A 19,196-nucleotide genomic window follows, 5' to 3' on the forward strand; every position below is an offset into this window, starting at 1 on the left:
TTCCCCACCTGCTCCCCATGACCCCTTATCCCCTTATCATTTAAGAAACTGTCTATTTCTGTCTTAAATTTAGTCAATGTCTCAGCTTCCACAGCTCTCTGAGGCAGCGAATTCCACAGATCCACAATCCTCAGAGAATAAATTTCTCCTCATCTCTGTTTTAAATGGGCAGCCCCTTATTCTAAGATAGTGCCCTCTAGTCCTAATCTCCCCTATCAGTGGAAACAGCCTCTCTGCATCCACCTTGTCAAGTCCCCTCATTATCTTATACGTTTCGATAAGAACACCTCTCATTCTTCTGAATTCCAATGAGTAGAGGCCCAACCTACTCAACCTTTCCTCATAAGTCAAAGCCCTCATTCCCGGAATCAACCTAGTGAACCTTCTCTCAACTGCCTCCAAAGCAAGTATATCCTTTCGTAAATATGGAAACCAAAACTCCAGGTGTAGCATCACCAATACCTTATATAGCTGTAGTAAGACTTTCCTGCTGTTATACTCCATCCACTTTGCAATAAAGGCCAAGGCACCATGCTACACTTCTGTGTTTCATGCACAAGTACCCCCAGGTCCTGCTGTACTGCAGCACTTTGCAATCTTTCTCCATTTAAATAATAACTTGCTCTTGATTTTTTTTCTGCCAAAATGCATTACCTCACACTTTCCAACTTTATATTCCATCTGCCAAATTTTTGCCCACTCATTTAGCCTGTCTATATCCTTTTGCAAATTTGTGTGTCCTCCTCACACATTGCTTTCCCTCACATCTTCGTATCGTTGGTAAACTTGGCTACGTTACACTCAGTCCCTTCTTCCAAGTAGTTTATAGAAATTGTAAATAGTTGGGGTCCCAGCACTGATCCCTGTGGCACCTCACTAGTTACTGGTTGCCAACCAGAGAATGAATCATTTATCCCAACTCTCTGTTCTCTGATAGTTAGTCAATCCTCTATCCATGCTAATATATTAACCCCAAACCCATTAACTTTTATCTTGTGCAGTAACCTTTTACCTTGTTAAATGCCTTCTGGAAGTCCAAATACACCACATCCACTGATTCCCCTTTATCCACCCTGTTCGTTACATCCTCAAAGAACTCCAGCAAATTTGTCAAACATGGCTTCCCCTTCATAAATCTGACTCTGCCTGACCGAATTTTGCTTTTCCAAATGTCCTGTTACTGCTTCTTTAATGGTAGTGTAAAGGGCAAAACTCATTGGCCCAGAAATCTTCTGCTTTGAGGATATGCAAAAACCAGGCCTAAAATACCAAATTTGCAATCTGAGAGCATCTTGTGGAATCATTCACTGCAATATTCAATGCAAGCCAGGCAGACAATACTTCACGCATATTTAGGATAATTATCTTTGCCAACGTGATTAGACGCTGAAGGAAAGTCGAAGGGCTGTCACACTGAAACCCCAAATCTTGGACCTGTGCTTCCATTTGGCAAGCCTCAATGTGCATCCTGGAGGATTGTCCTGGTGTCTCCAGGAATTGATGATTAATCTCCTGGACACTGCTGTGAGCAACCCAGGGAGTCAAATCATAGAGACATTAAAATAAAAAATAAAAATTGTATTAGTTCTCTCAATACTTTTGTTTATTAGTTATAAAAAATATTGGGGATGGGAAAAAAGGCTGTTTGACTGGGTGGAGCGGAGGTCAAGTGATGAAACCTTCAGGAATACGATACGTCCAACCAAAGTTAGTCCAACCCTAAGATGCCCACTTATGTCCTGTTTGTATTGAGTTGGTTGAGGATTCAATTCCAAATCACCCATATCAATTCACATAATTTGGTGTAATTTTATCATCTGCGAATCCTTACCCACGATACTGTACTCATCAATAGCAGCCGTGCAGGGATGGGACTACTGGAATTCTACAATGATATTGAGAGTAATGGCATCATTACATCGAGGAGCTTTGCTAGAGTCAATGGTGGACCAATGTGAGGACACTGTTGAAGAAATATTTGCAGGTACCAAGGACATAAATGCAAACTAGTGCCACAAAACTAGTCAGCATCTCCACTGGAGCAGGTATGCTGGCGGTTTGACAGCAAATGACCTACTGATGGGAGTCCGCAAGTAACAGCATCAATTTGCATTTTGTTAGTATCTCTGTTTTGATTGGACACTGGATTACACAGGGATTTTTGAGCATAATCTATACGGAGAGCGGGAATGGGTTTGTGTGTTGGGATTCTGTATGGAGAGCGGGAATGGGTTTGGTCCACCGGGATCAATGTGCCGTTCTTACCTGCCATGCTATGAGATCCTTGAGTCGAGCCAGTTTTTCCCAATCTTCTCGGTGCTCTCGTGAGTAGACCTCCGTGAAGAAAGCCTGAAAAGGTGCAGCAATTAAACACAGAGTCACAACCAAACATTGCATTCCACTTAAATAATTGCCAGCTGTCCGTGTTGGCAGTCAGATACAGGGTTCAAACTGCCAATTTGTGAATAGGCATATTTTTGTAAAAAGTCATTTGAACTTTTTGTTTTTCATAGTCACTGGGAGAAAAAAACCTCAAAGAGATTAAATTCATCCTCAAAATGGCAAATAGAGGGTTGTTTTCAATAAAATTCAGCAAATGTCCCTTAACATCAAAAATAGTCAATATCCATGTCCATTGCACATTCCAAAATCCTGGTAAATGCATGAAAAAAAACAAGTTTTTTGGGGGTGTTTATACCTGCTCTTCCCCCCAAAATATCTTGTGCCTTTCGCACTTCTATCTCCCATTCAAGCTTTCAGATACTTATGGAGTATTTCTTTTAATATTAGTGAGGCAATGTTGGATATTTCTATAGCTGAAGTCACATGGCCCTGTCTCACTGTGCAGTGTAATTACTTGTTTCCACGTATCTTAAGCTTATATTCAGGGTCGTTGATATGCTGTTAATTTATTTTGGGCAGTGCCAGTTTTTTTTTGTGAAGGTGTTTGGCTGCTTTTGCTGGTTATGTATGCAACACCTTGTAACCAGCATTCTACCGCCACCAGAGAGCGCATCTGTTGGAGTCCCAAAGGATCCCAGCATCCCTTGGGAGCACAGCATATAAGCAGGTCTCTCATGCTGTACCAGCACTCTGGAGTCAGAATAAAGAGACTAAGGTCGCACTTACTCAAGTATACAGTACTCAGTCACATTGCTTTATTTGAGATATAACAACTGGCAACGAGTAATAGATAACGAACCATCACGTGAAAATGCAGAGAATTGCTGGTATCCTGGAGAAATTCTCAGAGGGTGATGATTGGGAATCCTTCGTGGAGCGACTCGACCAATACTTCATGGCTGATGAGCTGGAAGGAAATGAGAACGCTGCCAAACAAAGGTCAATCCTCCTCACCGTCTGCGGGGCAACAACCTATGGCCTCATGAAGAATCTTCTTGCTCTGGTGAAACCAACAACCAAATCGTATGAAGAACTGTGTACACTTGTCCGGGAGCACCTAAATCCGAAGGAGAGCATTCTGATGACAAGATATCGATTTTATACATGTCAATGGTCTGAAGGCCAGGAAGTGGCGAGCTACGTCGCCGAACTAAGGCGCCTTGCAGGACATTGCGAATTCAGTGGATTCCTGGAGCAAATACTAAGAGACGTTTTTGTGCTTGGCATTGGCCATGAGGTTATCTTTCGCAAACTATGACTGTTGAAACACCGAATCTGAGCAAAGCCATAACGATAGCCCAGGCATTTATGTCCAGCAGTGATAACACCAAACAAATTTTGCAGCATAAAGATGCATCGGCAAGTACTGTACACAAAATAACATCATTTTCAGACAGGAATGCATATGGCAAAATGTACACGCCTGCAGCTGCATGACCTCAGATGACTCAGAGTCTGCCATCAAGTGTGAATGCGAGGCAATATACACGTTGTTGGCGCTGCAGAGCTGATCATCGAGCCCATCAATGCCGCTTCAAACATTATGTGTGCAAAGGCTGTGGAACAATGGAATACCTCCAGCAAATGTGCAGACGAGCTGCAAATCCTGCAAACCACCACATTGCAGAGGAAGACCAATCCATGGTGGATCAAATTGAACTAGAGACGCTAACTGAGGAGGCAGAAATGTACGGGGTACACACCTGCACCACGAAATGTCCATCGACCATGTTAAAAGTTGAACTGAATGGAATTCCAGTATCCATGGAATTGGACACAGGTGCAAATCAGTCTATCATGAGCAAAAAGGCCTTCGAGAGGCTGTGGTGCAACAAGGCACAAAGGCCCAAGCTGAGCCCTATTCACACCAAGCTAAGAACTTACACTAAAGAGCTAATCCCTGTAATTGGCAGTGCAGCAGTAAAACTCTCCTATGATGGAGCGGTGCATGAACTACCACTATGGATTGTACCAGGAGATGGCCCCATACTGTTCGGCAAAAGCTGGCTGGGAAAAATCCGCTGGAACTGGGACGACAACCGACCGCTCTCGTCCGTCGACGAGGCCTCATGTGCCCAGGTTTTGAGCATGCTCCCGTCGTTGTTTGAGCCATATCAGAAAATTCTCTGGGGCGAAGATGGAGATCCACTTGGTTCCTGGTACACGACCCATCCACCACAAGGCACGTGCGGTGTCATACACGATGCGAGAGAAAGTGGAGATCGAGCTGGACAGGTTGCAACGAGAGGGCATCATTGCGCCGGTTGAGTTCAATGAGTGGGCCAGTCTGATTGTTCCGGTTCTCAAGGGCGATGGCACGGTCAGAATTTGTGGGGACTATAACGTAACGGTTAACCGATTTTCGATGCAGGACCAGTACCCGCTACCCAAGGCAGATGACCTATTTGCGACGCTGGCAGGAGGGAAGACGTTCACCAAGTTGGACCTGACCTCGACCTACATGACACAGGAGCTGGCGGAATCTTCGAAAGACCTCACCTGCATCAATACGTACAAAGGTCTGTTCATCTACAATAAATGCCCGTTTGGGATTCAATCGGCCGCGGCTATTTTTCAAAGGAACATGAAGAGTCTGCTAAAGTCAGTCCCGCGCACCGTGGTTTTCCAGGATGACATATTGATCACAGGACGACATATTGATCACACACCATTGAACACTTGCAGAACCTGGAAGAGGTTCGAAGTTGGCTAGATCGTGTGGGACTCAGGTTGAAACGCTCGAAGTGTGTTTTCCTGGCGCCAGAGGTTGAGTTCTTAGGGAGAAGAATCACGGCAGACGGAATCAGACCAACCGATGCCAAGACGGAGGCCATCAAGAATGCGCTGAGACCACAGAATGTGATGGAGCTGCGGTTATTTCTGGGACTCCTCAATTATTTTGGTAATTTCCTACCCGGGTTAAGCACCTTGCTAGAACCTCTACATGTGTTGCTACACAAGGGAGATGACTGGGTATGGGGGAAATCACAAGAGACTGCTTTTGAGAAAGCCAGAAATCTGTTATGTTCCAACAGCTTGTTCTGTATGACCCATGTAAACGTTTAGTGCCAGCTTGCGATGCATCTTTGTACGGGATCGGGTGTACGTTACAACAAGCAAACGAATTGGGAACATTGCAACTGATCGCTTATGCGTCCAGGAGTTTGTCCAAGGACGAAAAGCCCTACACCATGTTGAAAAAGAAGCTCTGGCATGCGTTTACGGGCTGAAAAAAATGCACCAGTATCTGTTTGGGCTTAAGCTCGAGTTAGAAACTGACCAAAAGCAGCTCATTTCGCTATTCATAGAGAGCAAAGGTATTAATACCAATGCATCTGTTCACATGCAAATATGGGCGCACACGCTGTCTTCATATAACTATGTAATTAGCCACAGCCCAGGCACAGAGAACTGCGCTGATGCTCTCAGTCTGCTACCATTGCCCACCACCGTTACACCCGTCTGCTAAAGTCAGTCCCGCGCACCGTGGTTTTCCAGGATGACATATTGATCACAGGACGACATATTGATCACACACCATTGAACACTTGCAGAACCTGGAAGAGGTTCGAAGTTGGCTAGATCGTGTGGGACTCAGGTTGAAACGCTCGAAGTGTGTTTTCCTGGCGCCAGAGGTTGAGTTCTTAGGGAGAAGAATCACGGCACCCGTTACATCCCGCCAGATCAGGACCTGGACCAGCCAGGATCCTTTACTGCCCCTTGTAAAAAACTGTGTCCTCCTTGGGAGCTGGTCCATTGTCCCAGCGGAGATGCATGAAGAGATCAAGCCAGTTCAGCAGCGCAAAGACGAAATGTCCATGCAGGCGGACTGTTTTTTCTGGGGTAATTGCCTAAGAAAGACAGGGAAATGTTCATGCGTGACCTACACAGTACCCCACCAGGCATAGTTATGATGAAAGCTATAGCCAGATCCCATATGTGGTGGCCCGACATCGACTCAGATTTGGAGTCTTGTGTGCGCCAAAGCAACACTTGCTCTCAATTGAGCAATGTACCCAGGGAGGCACCGCTAAGTTTGTGGTCATGGCCCTCCAAACCATGGTCTAGGATCCACGTTGACTTCGCTGGCCCGTTTCTAGGCAAAATGTTTTTGGTTGTGTGGATGCTTATTCAAAATGGATTGAGAGTGTAATAATGGCTGTAAGCAGGTCCACTGTCACCATCGAAAGCCTACGAGCCATATTTGCCACACATGGCCTGCCTGATGTCCTTGTCAACGACAATGGGCCGTGCTTTACTAGCATCGAATTCAAGGAATTCAAGACCCGCAATGAGATCAAGCACGTTCTGCCAGGCAGAACGGGCAGTCCAAACCATAAAGCAAAGCTTGAAACGCGTGTCGGATGCTCTCTGCAGACCCGCCTGTCCCGAGACCTGCTCAGCTACCGCACCAGACCCCACTTGCTCACCGAGGTTCCTCCTGCCGAACTACTCATGAAAAGGGCACTCAAAACAAGGCTCTCTTTAGTCCACCCTGATCTCCATGATCATGTCGAGGGCAGGCGGCATCAACAAAGCATGTACCATGATTGCGCAAATTTGTCATGCGATATTGAAGTAAGTGACCCTGTATTTGTACTCAACTATGGACATGGTCTGAAATGGCTTGCTGGCACTGTCGTAGCCAAAGAAGGGAGTAGGATGTTTGAGGTCAAACTTGCAAATGGGCTAACTTGCAGAAAGTATTTGGACCAAACCAAACTACCATTCACAGGCAGCCACGAGCAACCTGAAGAGGACACCACCAACTTCGACCCTCCGATACACACACAAGTGGCAACCGACATCACGGTTGACCACGAAGCTGAACGCATCATCCCCAGAAAGGCCAGCTGCGCAGCAGTCCAGCGAAGGCCCAACCAACTCACCTGCACCTGTGTTTGTACCGAGACGGTCGACTCAGGAGCGGAAAGCCCCAGATTTTATCACCCTGTAAATAAGTGTACTATTGACTTTGGTGGGGGGAATGATGTTATGTATACAACACCTTGTAACCAGCATTCTACCACCACCAGAGGGTGCATCTGTTGGAGTACCAAGGGATCCCAGCATCCCTTGGGAGCACTATATATAAGCAGGCCTCCCATGCTGTGCTAACACTCTGGAGTCAGAATAAAGAGACTTAGGTCACACTTACTCAACTCTACAGTACTCAGTAACATTTGAGATATAGCAGTATGATGATAGTTCTGTAGGGGAGGAGGGACAGCGGGGGGGGGGGGACTGTTTTAAATCACTAGGCGCCTCAGTCCAATTGCATTGCTTGACATGACCCATGCTTAGTTAGAACACCAAGAGTGAAAGTCCCCCTTTAAGTTAATATATATTGTGTCAGAGGGTTAGATGCATTCTATCTGTTATAGTATCCCTCTAATCCTTCTTTCACTGCTAACTTCTTAACCAATCCCTGTCATGTTCTTTCAGTGCTCCTGTGGCATCTGCTCTCTGAACATTAATGGGACATTTGATGTATTTTTACATTACATATTTTTGATCATTTACAATAGGATCTTATTCTCTCTTTAATGAGGCATGAAAGAAACTATTGCTGCACTGTCCTCATCTGTCTCTATCTGTATACACCTGCCCAGCCTTACGTGCAATCAATAACGTTTAACAGCTCATATCAAGAGAAAAACATTTTATCCAAGACTGTTTACATTATGCCTGTGAGTATGTTTTCAAACTCAATCGGTGCTGAAAGACAGTTCTTAAAATGTCGGCTATTCAACTTTCCAACAAGTGCTACTTATTTCCTCTTTTGCACATTTTGTTTCAAAATAATATAAACAATCACAAATTAAAATATTTTATATCTAAAATTTAGATTTTTTTTAATCACTCATATTGCACTGATGTATAATCTCACACATTGTCAGAGTTGAGGGTGGAGATTGGGGAGAGGGGTTTAAGAAGATGGTTAGCAGTGGAGAACAGAAGCTGAGGTTTATCTATGCATTTCAGAATGATTCTGGAATAATGAGAAATCTTGGCAGACAAGAGCAGATCTGGCAGTGAATTGCTAAACCAGTGGTCTGCCATATCCATTCAGGTCTGCGTCCCTTGGACTAAAGGGAACAAAGATGAGGGCTGTGCCAGGGGCAACGGTCAGGGTGAGAGAGAGTAATGATAGAATAATACAGCACAGAAGCAAGCCATTCTGTGCACCTTGCCCATACCAGCTCTTTGGTAGAGCTATCCAAATAATCCGACTAACTTTCTCTTTCCCCATAGCCCTGCAAATCAAGAGAGTGAAATTGCCCCTCTCCTTAAGGCCTGTTAGCACCGCAAATCAGCGGCCATGCTGCGGAGTGAAATGGCCACCGATTTTTGGTGGAATGGCCGCTGATAGCCCAATTGCCCTTCCGAGTTTTGCTCCGATTCCCCCCCCCCCCCCCCCGCTTACCGCTCTGCTGCTGCCAATCTGTGGTAAGCGCGCCATCACCGTGCGCAGCGCCGATGTTCCCCACGATGGCAACATTCCCCTCTGAAAATCTTCAGCCTGCACGGCGGTGCCAAAACTTGTTTTATTCCTGGTGGTCCAGTGAGGCTGTGGCCTTCTGTAACGGCGGTGTGACTTTCCTTAAAGGGGAGGACGCACTGATGCTGCCATGGTTTTTTTTTGTCGGCCGACTGCCAGGTCGGCCCAACAATTATGCCCCCAGGTTCAGCTGGGCCGCCAACAGGCAGCCTGGCATCCCCTCTTGGCTGGCAGGCTGTTGGCCCAGTGGGTCGAAGTTTTAAAATCGCAGAGGCTCTCCCCTTTGTGAAAGGGAGAGCTGTGGTGACGCGGCGGCATCTGAGCCCCCTTCCCACCCCCCCACCAACTTCTGCCCCTCAAGTGTTGTCACCGCCCCCATGAAGAGCGACTTCCAGATCCAAGGGAAAAAAAACAACAAAGAGTCGAATGTCATTCAAGGCAACCTGAACTGCAGCTGCGGTAAAAAACATCGAAACAGGGTGGGAGTGCCCTATTTCAGGTGCGGGCAATTTCTACCCCCAAGTGTTTATCCAATTCTTTTTTCAAAGTTACGACTGACTTTGCTTCCACCACCCTTTCGGGCTGTGCATTCCAGATCTCAACAACTCACCATTTTAAAAAAGATTTCCTCGTGTTGTCCCTGGTTCTTTTGCCAATCACCTTAAATCTGGGTCCTCTTGTTACCGACCCTTCTGCCACTGTAAACAGTTTCTTCTTATTTACTGTATCAAAACCATTCATATTTTCAACACCTCTATCAAATCTCCTCTTCACCTTCTCTCCTCTAAGGAGCACAACCCCAGCTTGTCCAGTCTCTCTAGATAACAGATGTCCTTGATCCCTGGTACCGTTCCAGCAACTCTCCTCTGCACCCTCTCTAAGGCCTTGACATTCTTCCGAAAGTGTGGTGCCCAGAATTGAACACAATACTCCAGCTGAGGACTAACTGGTGTTCTATAAAGGTTCAGCATAACTTCCTTGCTTTTTTACTCTATTCCATTTTTTAATAAAGTCAAGGATCCCTCATGCTTTTTTAACAACCTTTTCACACACCTCCGGGTTTCTCTGTTCCTAGAGGCCTTTTAAAGTACAGGTGTATAATGTCACATTGATACAGTACAGGTGTATAATGTCATACTGATACAGTTCAGGTGTATAATGTCAGACTGATACGGTACAGGTATATAATGTTATACTGATACGGTATATGTATATAATGTCACACTGATACAGTACAAGCTGTTTACACTGTACATTAATGATTTAGATGAGGGGATTAAATGTAGTATCTCCAAATTTGCGGATGACACTAAGTTGGGTGGCAGTGTGAGCTGCGAGGAGGATGCTGTGAGGCTGCAGAGCGACTTGGATAGGTTAGGTGAGTGGGCAAATGCATGGCAGATGAAGTATAATGTGGATAAATGTGAGGTTATCCACTTTGGTGGTAAAAACAGAGAGACAGACTATTATCTGAATGGTGACAGATTAGGAAAAGGGGAGGTGCAAAGAGACCTGGGTGTCATGGTACATCAGTCATTGAAGGTTGGCATGCAGGTGCAGCAGGCGGTTAAGAAAGCAAATGGCATGTTGGCCTTCATAGCAAGGGGATTTGAGTACAGGGGCAGGGAGGTGTTGCTACAGTTGTACAGGGCATTGGTGAGGCCACACCTGGAGTATTGTGTACAGTTTTGGTCTCCTAACCTGAGGAAGGACATTCTTGCTATTGAGGGAGTGCAGCGAAGGTTCACCAGACTGATTCCCGGGATGGCGGGACTGACCTATCAAGAAAGACTGGATCAACTGGGCTTGTATTCACTGGAGTTCAGAAGAATGAGAGGGGACCTCATAGAAACATATAAAATTCTGACGGGGTTAGACAGGTTAGATGCAGGAAGAATGTTCCCAATGTTGGGGAAGTCCAGAACCAGAGGTCACAGTCTAAGGATAAGGGGTAAGCCATTTAGGACCGAGATGCGGAGGAACTTCTTCACCCAGAGAGTGGTGAACCTGTGGAATTCTCTACCACAGAAAGTTGTTGAGGCCAATTCACTAAATATATTCAAAAAGGAGTTAGATGAAGTCCTTACTGCTAGGGGGATCAAGGGGTATGGTGAGAAAGCAGGAATGGGGTACTGAAGTTGAATGTTCAGCCATGAACTCATTGAATGGCGGTGCAGGCTAGAAGGGCCGAATGGCCTACTCCTGCACCTATTTTCTATGTTTCTATGTTTCTATAATGTCACACTGATACAGTACAGGTGTATAATCTCACACTGATACAGTACAAGTGTATAATGTCATACTGATACAGTACTGGTGTATAATGTCAGACTGATATGGTACAGGTATATAATGTCATACTGATACAGTTCAGGTGTATAATGTCAGACTGATATGGTACAGGTGTATAATGTCAGACTGATATGGTACAGGTATATAATATTATACTGATAGGTATACGTATATAATGTCACACTGATACAGTACAAGTGTATAATGTCACACTGATACAGTACAGGTGTATAATCTCACACTGATATAGTACAGGTGTATAATATCAACTGATACAGTACTGGTGTATAATGTCAGACTGATACGGTACAGGTATATAATGTCATACTGATACAGTACAAGTGTATAATGTCACACTGATACAGTACAGGTGTATAATGTCACACTGATACAGTACAGGTGTATAATCTCACACTGATACAGTACAGGTGCGTACTCTCACACAGACACAGTACAGATGCATACTCTCACACAGACACAGTATAAGTATGGAGCCGAGCAGATGAGAGTGTTGGTCGCAGATTTGGCCTTATTGTGTTCTACCCCTTTCTTGATTTGCACTCCTCTCGAGTGAGGATTCTTAATTGGAGCGGACCCTGTTGGAATTACATCTTGTGCTGGTTTTGACTCTTAGCTGTTAAAGTCATGAATAAATAAATCAACGTCCTCTTTACCTTCTCATATTTAGCAAATCCACCCATGACCGCTGGATCCACGATACCGTTGAGCAACATGGAGAGAGGGTTGATGGGAAGGTGGTCATCCCTCTGGTATTGGTTGATCAAGGTAAGGATCTTCTCATTGGTTTTCTCCATTGTTTCGATTGCATTTTCCAGGGGGCTGATGGTGCTCTGTAATAACAAAAATAAATTGTTGCTGGGATTTTACTCTTTACAATAGGAAATGCAGAAGGAATCACTCAAGAAAGAAAGATCTAGGAACTCCTTATCCAAGATTAACTCACGTCAATAATTTCTGTATCCTTTGGTTTGAGGAAAATGTGTTGTAGTCTGCACAGCTCTCAAAGGGGCTATGATGCTCCCTAATGCCTCACTGGATAAATGCACTGTGTAGAGTGGAGCTCAGCCATAGAGATCAGGAAGGAATCCCTGTTCAAAGCTGAATTAACTAATTTCAGCTAAGTGGCATGAAGTGTGTTGCAATTGTCTTCAGACCCTTAGGCTATTGAGATTCAAAGGGAATCTTCGGCCGATAAAAACACAAGGGTTTACACGAAAAGGAGAGTTTCGACCAGCGTAGGTCTTAACTACACCTCAGACCATCTGATGCAAGTTTGCAAAAACAAATCTGTCAGTTGTACAACGTCAACCAACAAGTAACATTCGTGCCACATAAGTGCCAGTCAATCATCATTTTCCAGAAGAGAGTCTAACCACCTCGTCTTGACATTCAACAGCAATACCATCATTGAATTCCTTACTATCAACATACTGGGTGTCACCATTGACCAGAAACTTAACTGGACCAGTCACATAAATACTGTGGCTACAAGAGCAGATCAGAGGCTGGGTATTCTGTGGCAAGTGGCCCACCTCCTGAGTCCCCAATGCTTTTCCACCAACTACAAGGCACAAGTCAGGAGTGTGATGGAATACTCTCCACTTGCCTGGATGAGTGCAACTCCAACAATACTCAAGAAGCTCAACACCATCCATAATAGAACAGCCCTCTTGATTGGAACCCCATCCACCACCTTAAACATTCACTCCCTCCACTATGTGCACTATGGCTGTAGTGTGTACCATCTACAAGATGCACTGGCTAAATAACAGAAAACAGAGAGTCGGGATAAATTGGCAAACAGTAGCTAGTGGGGTGCTGCATGGATCGATTCTGGCGCCTCAACTATTTCCAATCTATATTAATGATTTGGATGAAGGGACCGAGTGTAATGTAGCCAAGTTTGCTGATGATACAAAGATGGATGGGAAAACAAGTTGTGAGGAGTACACAAAAAATCTGCAAAGGGATATAGACAGGTTAAGTGAGTGGGCAAAAATTTGTCAGATAGAGTATAATGTGGGGAAGTGTGAGGTTATCCACTTTGGCAGAAAAAATAAAAAAGCTAATTATTATTTAAATGGAGAAAAATTACAAAATGCTGCAGTACATGGGGATCTGGGGCTTTTGTGCATGAAACACAAAAAGTTAGTATGCAGGTACAGCAAGTAATCAGGAAGGCAAATAGAATGTTAGCCTTTATTGCAAGGGGGATAGAGTATAAAAGCAGAGACATGCTGCTACAACTGTACAGGGTATTGATGAGGCCACACCTAGAGTACTGAGTACAGTTTTGGTCTTAATTAAGGAAGGATATACTTGCATTGGAGGCAGTTCAGAGAAGGTTTACTCTGTTTATTCCTGAGATGAAGGAGATGACTTATGAAGAAAGGTTGAACAGGTTGGGCCTGTACTCATTGGAGTTCAGAAGAATGAGAGGTGATCTTATTGAGACATATAAGATAATGAGGGGGCTCAACTAGGTAAATGAGAAAGGATGTTTCCCCTCCTGGGGGAATCTAGAACTAGGGAGCATAGTTTTAGAATAAGGGGTCGCCCATTTAAAACTGAGAGGAGGAGGAATTTCTTCTCTCAGAGGGTTAAAAATCTGTTGAATTCTCTGCCCCAGAGAGCTGTGGAGGCTGTTATTGAATATATTTAAGGTGGAGATAGACAGATTTTTGAGTGATAAGGGAGTAAAGGGTTATGGGAAACGGGCAGGGAAGTGGAGCTGAGGCCATGATCAGATCAGCCATGATATTATTGAATGACGGAGCAGGCTCGAGTGGCCAAATGGCCTACTCCTGCTCCTATTTCTTATGTTCTTATGATCTTATGTACTACATGGTTAAGTTTGGATTGATCTGCAAACTTTATAATGCTGCTCCCTACACCTGAGTCTAGGTCATTTATAAAAATTGTACATCATCATAGGCGGTCCCTCGAAAAGAGGATTAATTGTTTCCACGCCAAAAAAAAAGTTTGAGTTCACAGGTATTTCGAAAGAAGAACCCGAACTAAATCCTCAAGGGCAGAAGATGCCTGTGCGTGGATTTTTTTAACGTGTGGTGGCCGTTGCACACCAGCCACCACACGGGCTTGACAGAGCTAGGTCTTGGTCCAGTGGCAAGGGTTATGCAAGACGACTGGAGACCTGGTCTGCTGCACAGACCTAGTGCGCTCATATATCGTAGTGTGGGCTGGTCCGTGCTGCCCCTGGGCCCCTCGCCCCGAACTCACGCCTCCCCTGGGCCCCGATCACATCCCTCCACAGTCTCTCGCCGGTTCTTCGCCGCGATATCATCGCTCCTGCTGCACCTGTCCCCGACCTGGACCTTGCTGACATCACTCTTCACTGCTGTTGCACTCCTGCACAAGCTAGCGTTGTACCTTGTAGTGGCATGTCTCCACGCTGCTCCCAGTCCGCCGCTTGCCGCTCCTTTTATGGCCCCGACCTGCCACTGATGGTTTCTTGCAGGTCGGGGCCTCCACGCCGCCGCTCGATGCTCCTTTTTATGGCCCCGACCTGCTGCTGATAGTCTCTCACAGGTCGGATAATAAGGAAGGATATACTTGCATCAGAGAGAGTAATTAATGGACCCAAAATTGACCCTTGGGGAACACCACTGCAAAACCACCTCTCAGTCTGAAAAACATTCATCCACCACCACTCTTTGCTTCCTGTCACTGAGCCAATTGGGTATCCATAATCGCCACTTTCCTCTTAATTCCATTGGATTCTATATGAATAAATCATAATAATTGTATTCTCACACTAATATAGTATAGGTTGAACCTCCCTTACCCGGCACCCTCGGGACCTGGCCTGTGCTGAATGAGGGATTTTGCCAGAAGAGGGGAGGCCCAATGGGCGGTGGGGGAGGGGGGGTTGGTGGGGGAGAGGCCAGAGGCCTGAGCGGGCCCAGCGGGTCCCGAGAAGTGTCGGCGGGCTGGCAGGCCCCGAGAAGTGTCTGCGCATGTGTCGCCCGGCAGCGGGAATGGTGCCAGACAAGGGGTGGTGTCGGATAAGGGCGTCCCGGATAAGAGAGGTTCAATCTGTACTGGTGTTTATTCTCACACTAATACAGTACTGGTGTTTATTCTCACACTAATACAGTACTGGTGTGTATTCTCACACTAATACAATGCTGGTGTGTATTCTCACACTGATACAGTGCTGGTGTGTATTCTCACACTGATACAGTGCTGGTGTGTATTCTCACACTGATACAGTGCTGGTGTGTATATTCACACTAATGCAGGACTGTGCTCTCTCACAGGTATGGTAACAGTGGGTATACTTGGATTCAAATGATTCCAGAGCTGACCTTGTGTCATTCCTGGGATTTTTGCGGGCTCAGTTACCAGTTGAGCGTCGAGTTTCCTATTAAAAGGCAAGGGTTGAATCCCAACAGCACACATTAAGAACAAGTTCATACATTAGTGTCATTCTGAGGGATATTGTACTCACAGTAGTGATGGAATTGACTTCAAACCAACACAGAATGCCAGGTAATTTATAAGCAGTGGCAAAGGTGGTCCTCTCGATCCACATTGACTGTAAGACATAAAAAATGGATTTTTATGGGATAAATGAATACCATGTTCTCAAATAGTGACTATAAATATGTGAAGAGAAAAAGATTAGTGAAGACAAATGTAGGTCCCTTGCAGTTGGATTCAGGTGAATTTATAATGGGGAATAAAGAAATGGCAGACTAATTGAACAAATACTTCGGTTCTGACTTCACAAAGAAAGACACAAATAACCTTCCGATTGTACAAGGGGACAGTAGGACTAGTGAGAAGGAGGTACTAAAGGATATCCTTATTAGGCGGGAAATTGTGTTAGGGAAATTGATGGGATTGAAGGCCGATAAATCTCTGGGGCTGGATAGTCTGCATTCCAGAGTACTTAAGGAAGTGGCCCTAGAAATAGTGGATGCATTGGTAATCATTTTCCAACAGTCTATCGACTCTGGATCAGTTCCTATGGAATGGAGGTTAACTAATGTAACACCACTTTTTAAAAAAGGAGGGAGAGAGAAAACGGGTAATTATAGACCTGCTCGCCTGACATCAGTAGTGGGGAAGATATTGGAATCAATCATTAAGTATGAGATAACAGCGCATTTGGAAAACAGTGACAGGATAGGTCCAAGTCAGCATGGATTTATGAAAGGGAAATCATGCTTGATGAATCTTCTGGAATTTTTTGAGGATGTGACCAGCAGAGTGGACAAGGGAGAACCAGTGGATGTGGTGTATTTCGACTTTCAAAAGGCTTTTGACAAGGTCCCGCACAAAAGATTGGTGTGCAAAATCAAAGCACATGGTATTGGGGGTAATGTACTGATGTGGATAGAGAAATGGTTGGCAGACAGGAAGCAGAAAGTCGGAATAAACGGGTCCTTTTCAGAATGGCAGGCAGTGACTAATGGAGTGCCGCAGGGCTCAGTGCTGAGACCCCAGCTCTTTAAAATATACATTAACGATTTAGATGAAGGAATTGAGTGTAATATCTCCAAGTTTGCAGATGACACTAAACTGGGTGGCAGTGTAAGCTGTGAGGAGGATGCTAAGAGGCTGCAGGGTTACTTGGACAGGTTAGGTGAGTGGGAAAATGCATGGCAGATGCAGTATAATGTGGATAAATGTGAGGTTATCCATTTTGGGTGCAAAAACACAAAGGCAGAATATTATCTGGATGGCGGCAGATTAGGAAAAGGAGAGGTGCAACGAGACCTGGGTGTCATGGTTCATCAGTCACTGAAAGTGGGCATGCAGGTACAGCAGGCGGTGAAGAAGGCAAATGGTATGTTGGCCTTCATAGCTAGGGGATTTGAGTATAGGAGCGGGGAGGTCTTACTGCAGTTGTACAGGGCCTTTGTGAGGCTTCACCTGGAATATTGTGTGCAGTTTTGGTCTCCTAATCTGAGGAAGGATGTTCTTGCTATTGAGGGAGTGCAGCAAAGGTTCAGAAGACTGATTCCAGGGATGGCTGGACTGTCATATGAGGAGAGACTGGATCAACTGGGCCTTTATTCAATGGAGTTTAGAAGGATGAGAGGGGATCTCATAGAAACGTATAAGATTCTGATGGGACTGGACAGGTTGACAGGTTAGATACGGGAAGAATGTTCCCGATGTTGGGGAAGTCCAGAACCAGGAGACATGGTCTTAGGATAAGGGGTAGGCCATTAAGAACTGAGATGAGAAGAAACTTCTTCACTCATAGAGTTGTTAACCTATGGAACTCCCTGCCACAGAGAGTTGTTGATGCCAGTTCATTGGATATATTCAAGAGGGAGTTAGATATGTCCCTTATGGCTAAGGGGATTAAGGGGTATGGAGAGAAAGCAGGAAAGGAGTCCTGAGGGAATGATCAGCCATGATCTTATTGAATGGCGGTGCAGGCTCGAAGGTCCAAATGGCCTACTCCTGCACCTATTTTCTATGTTTCTATGCCCTCTGTCTCGACAGAATGATACAGGCACTGTTTGTACCGGCAATGGTCTAAAAATGGAGCACCAAAATGACTTCTTCTACTGTAGGCCATAATGTCACTTTATCATCTCTGTAGCAGCAGAGCGAGGGGACCAGTGATGTAAAAGAGGAGCAACTTGGAGCATGCAGGAGAGAAGTGGCTTGACTCGTCCCCTGGTTTTACTTCCAACGCAATGTATAAAAATTGTGGGGTTTTTGGGTGTCACACCTGATGACAGTATAATAGCCACAAGTCTTGTGAAAAAAATATAAATACATGAACTGGTGCCCCCAATAGAATGGAGGAGAAAATCTTTTCCTCTCCATTTCCCTTTGCAATGCTTTCTTCTCAGCACCTCATCTTTTCACTCGTGACGACCAGATTTAATGCTCCAAACAAAGGCCTCACTTTAATCTGAATAATTACAACAATATTGCTTTTCTTGATGCTTTGTTTATTTCAGATTAATAAAATAAATGTATATCTTACAGCAAATTCATTGTCTGGATCCACGGTTCCCTTCCGGACCGGTCGTGAGTACTGAAACTTCTGCACATAATTTGCCTTGTAGAAGCTAGGAAAATCAAAGACACAAAGTGACTCACACATGACGCATAACACTATAGATGCTCATAGAGTAACATATAACTAACCTTGAACTCCCCTCTCCTTTTAACAAGGCAACAGCCATTTACTTGTACTTCTTTCAATGTAGTATACAGTATCCGCTGCTCACGATGTGGTCTCCTCTACATTGAAGAGACCAAACGCAGATTGGGTGATCACTTTGTAGAACACCTTCATTCAGTCCGTAAGTGTGACCCTGAGCTTCCGGTCGCCTGTACCTTAAATTCCCCGCTTAACTCCCAATCTGACCTCCCTGTCCTTGGCCTCCTACACTGTTCCAATGAAGTTCAACGCAAGCTCGAGGAATAGCATCTCATCTTTTGTTTGGACACTTTACAGTCTTCTGGACTCAACATCGAGTTCAACAATTTCAGACCATAGCCTCTGCCCATATTTTATTTCCCTTCCCTCCCTTTTCTTTTTAAACAAACCGCGCCCCTTTTTTTCTCTCTTTCCCATGGCAGTTAGTGAAGATTCCACCATTCACACCCCATCTAGACTCGTCTTTTGTTTCCTAACTTATGCCATTAACATCTAATTTTTGCCCATCATTCCTTTTGCCTCTCAAATCTCTTCTACCAACCACCCTATCACAGACCTTCCCTTTTGTTCTTTCCTCACCTTCCATGCTCTTTTCACTGCCACTGCACTTCCTTAAGAATCTGTTATATCTCGAACTTTTCCAATTCTGACGAAGGGTGACAGACCCGAAACATAACTCTGTTTCTCTTTACAGATGCTGCCTGACCTGCTGCGATTTCCAGCTTTTTCTGTTTTTATTTCAGATTCCAGCATCCACAGTATTTTTCTTTTGTATTAGCTTCATTAATAGATGGGTTACCATTTAACTTTAGGTGTACCATT

At 44.9% G+C, this 19,196-nt stretch overlaps 1 protein-coding gene across 2 annotated transcripts in view; it reads right to left on the reverse strand.

The window, feature by feature from the left end:
- The window catches only part of LOC139263058 (dedicator of cytokinesis protein 2-like), a 770,661-nt gene that overhangs the window by 17,953 nt on the left and 733,512 nt on the right, over nucleotides 1-19,196 (reverse strand). For both annotated transcript variants that reach the window (XM_070878576.1, XM_070878575.1), the window contains exons 43-46: nucleotides 18,195-18,279; nucleotides 15,690-15,776; nucleotides 11,872-12,048; nucleotides 2,266-2,349 (exon numbers count right to left, since the gene is read on the reverse strand). In XM_070878576.1, the coding sequence (XP_070734677.1) occupies nucleotides 2,266-2,349; nucleotides 11,872-12,048; nucleotides 15,690-15,776; nucleotides 18,195-18,279 (433 nt within the window). The remainder of the gene's footprint in view (nucleotides 1-2,265; nucleotides 2,350-11,871; nucleotides 12,049-15,689; nucleotides 15,777-18,194; nucleotides 18,280-19,196) is intronic.

This window comes from Pristiophorus japonicus, chromosome 4 (assembly GCF_044704955.1).
Source record: "Pristiophorus japonicus isolate sPriJap1 chromosome 4, sPriJap1.hap1, whole genome shotgun sequence".
Taxonomy (NCBI): domain Eukaryota; kingdom Metazoa; phylum Chordata; class Chondrichthyes; family Pristiophoridae; genus Pristiophorus; species Pristiophorus japonicus.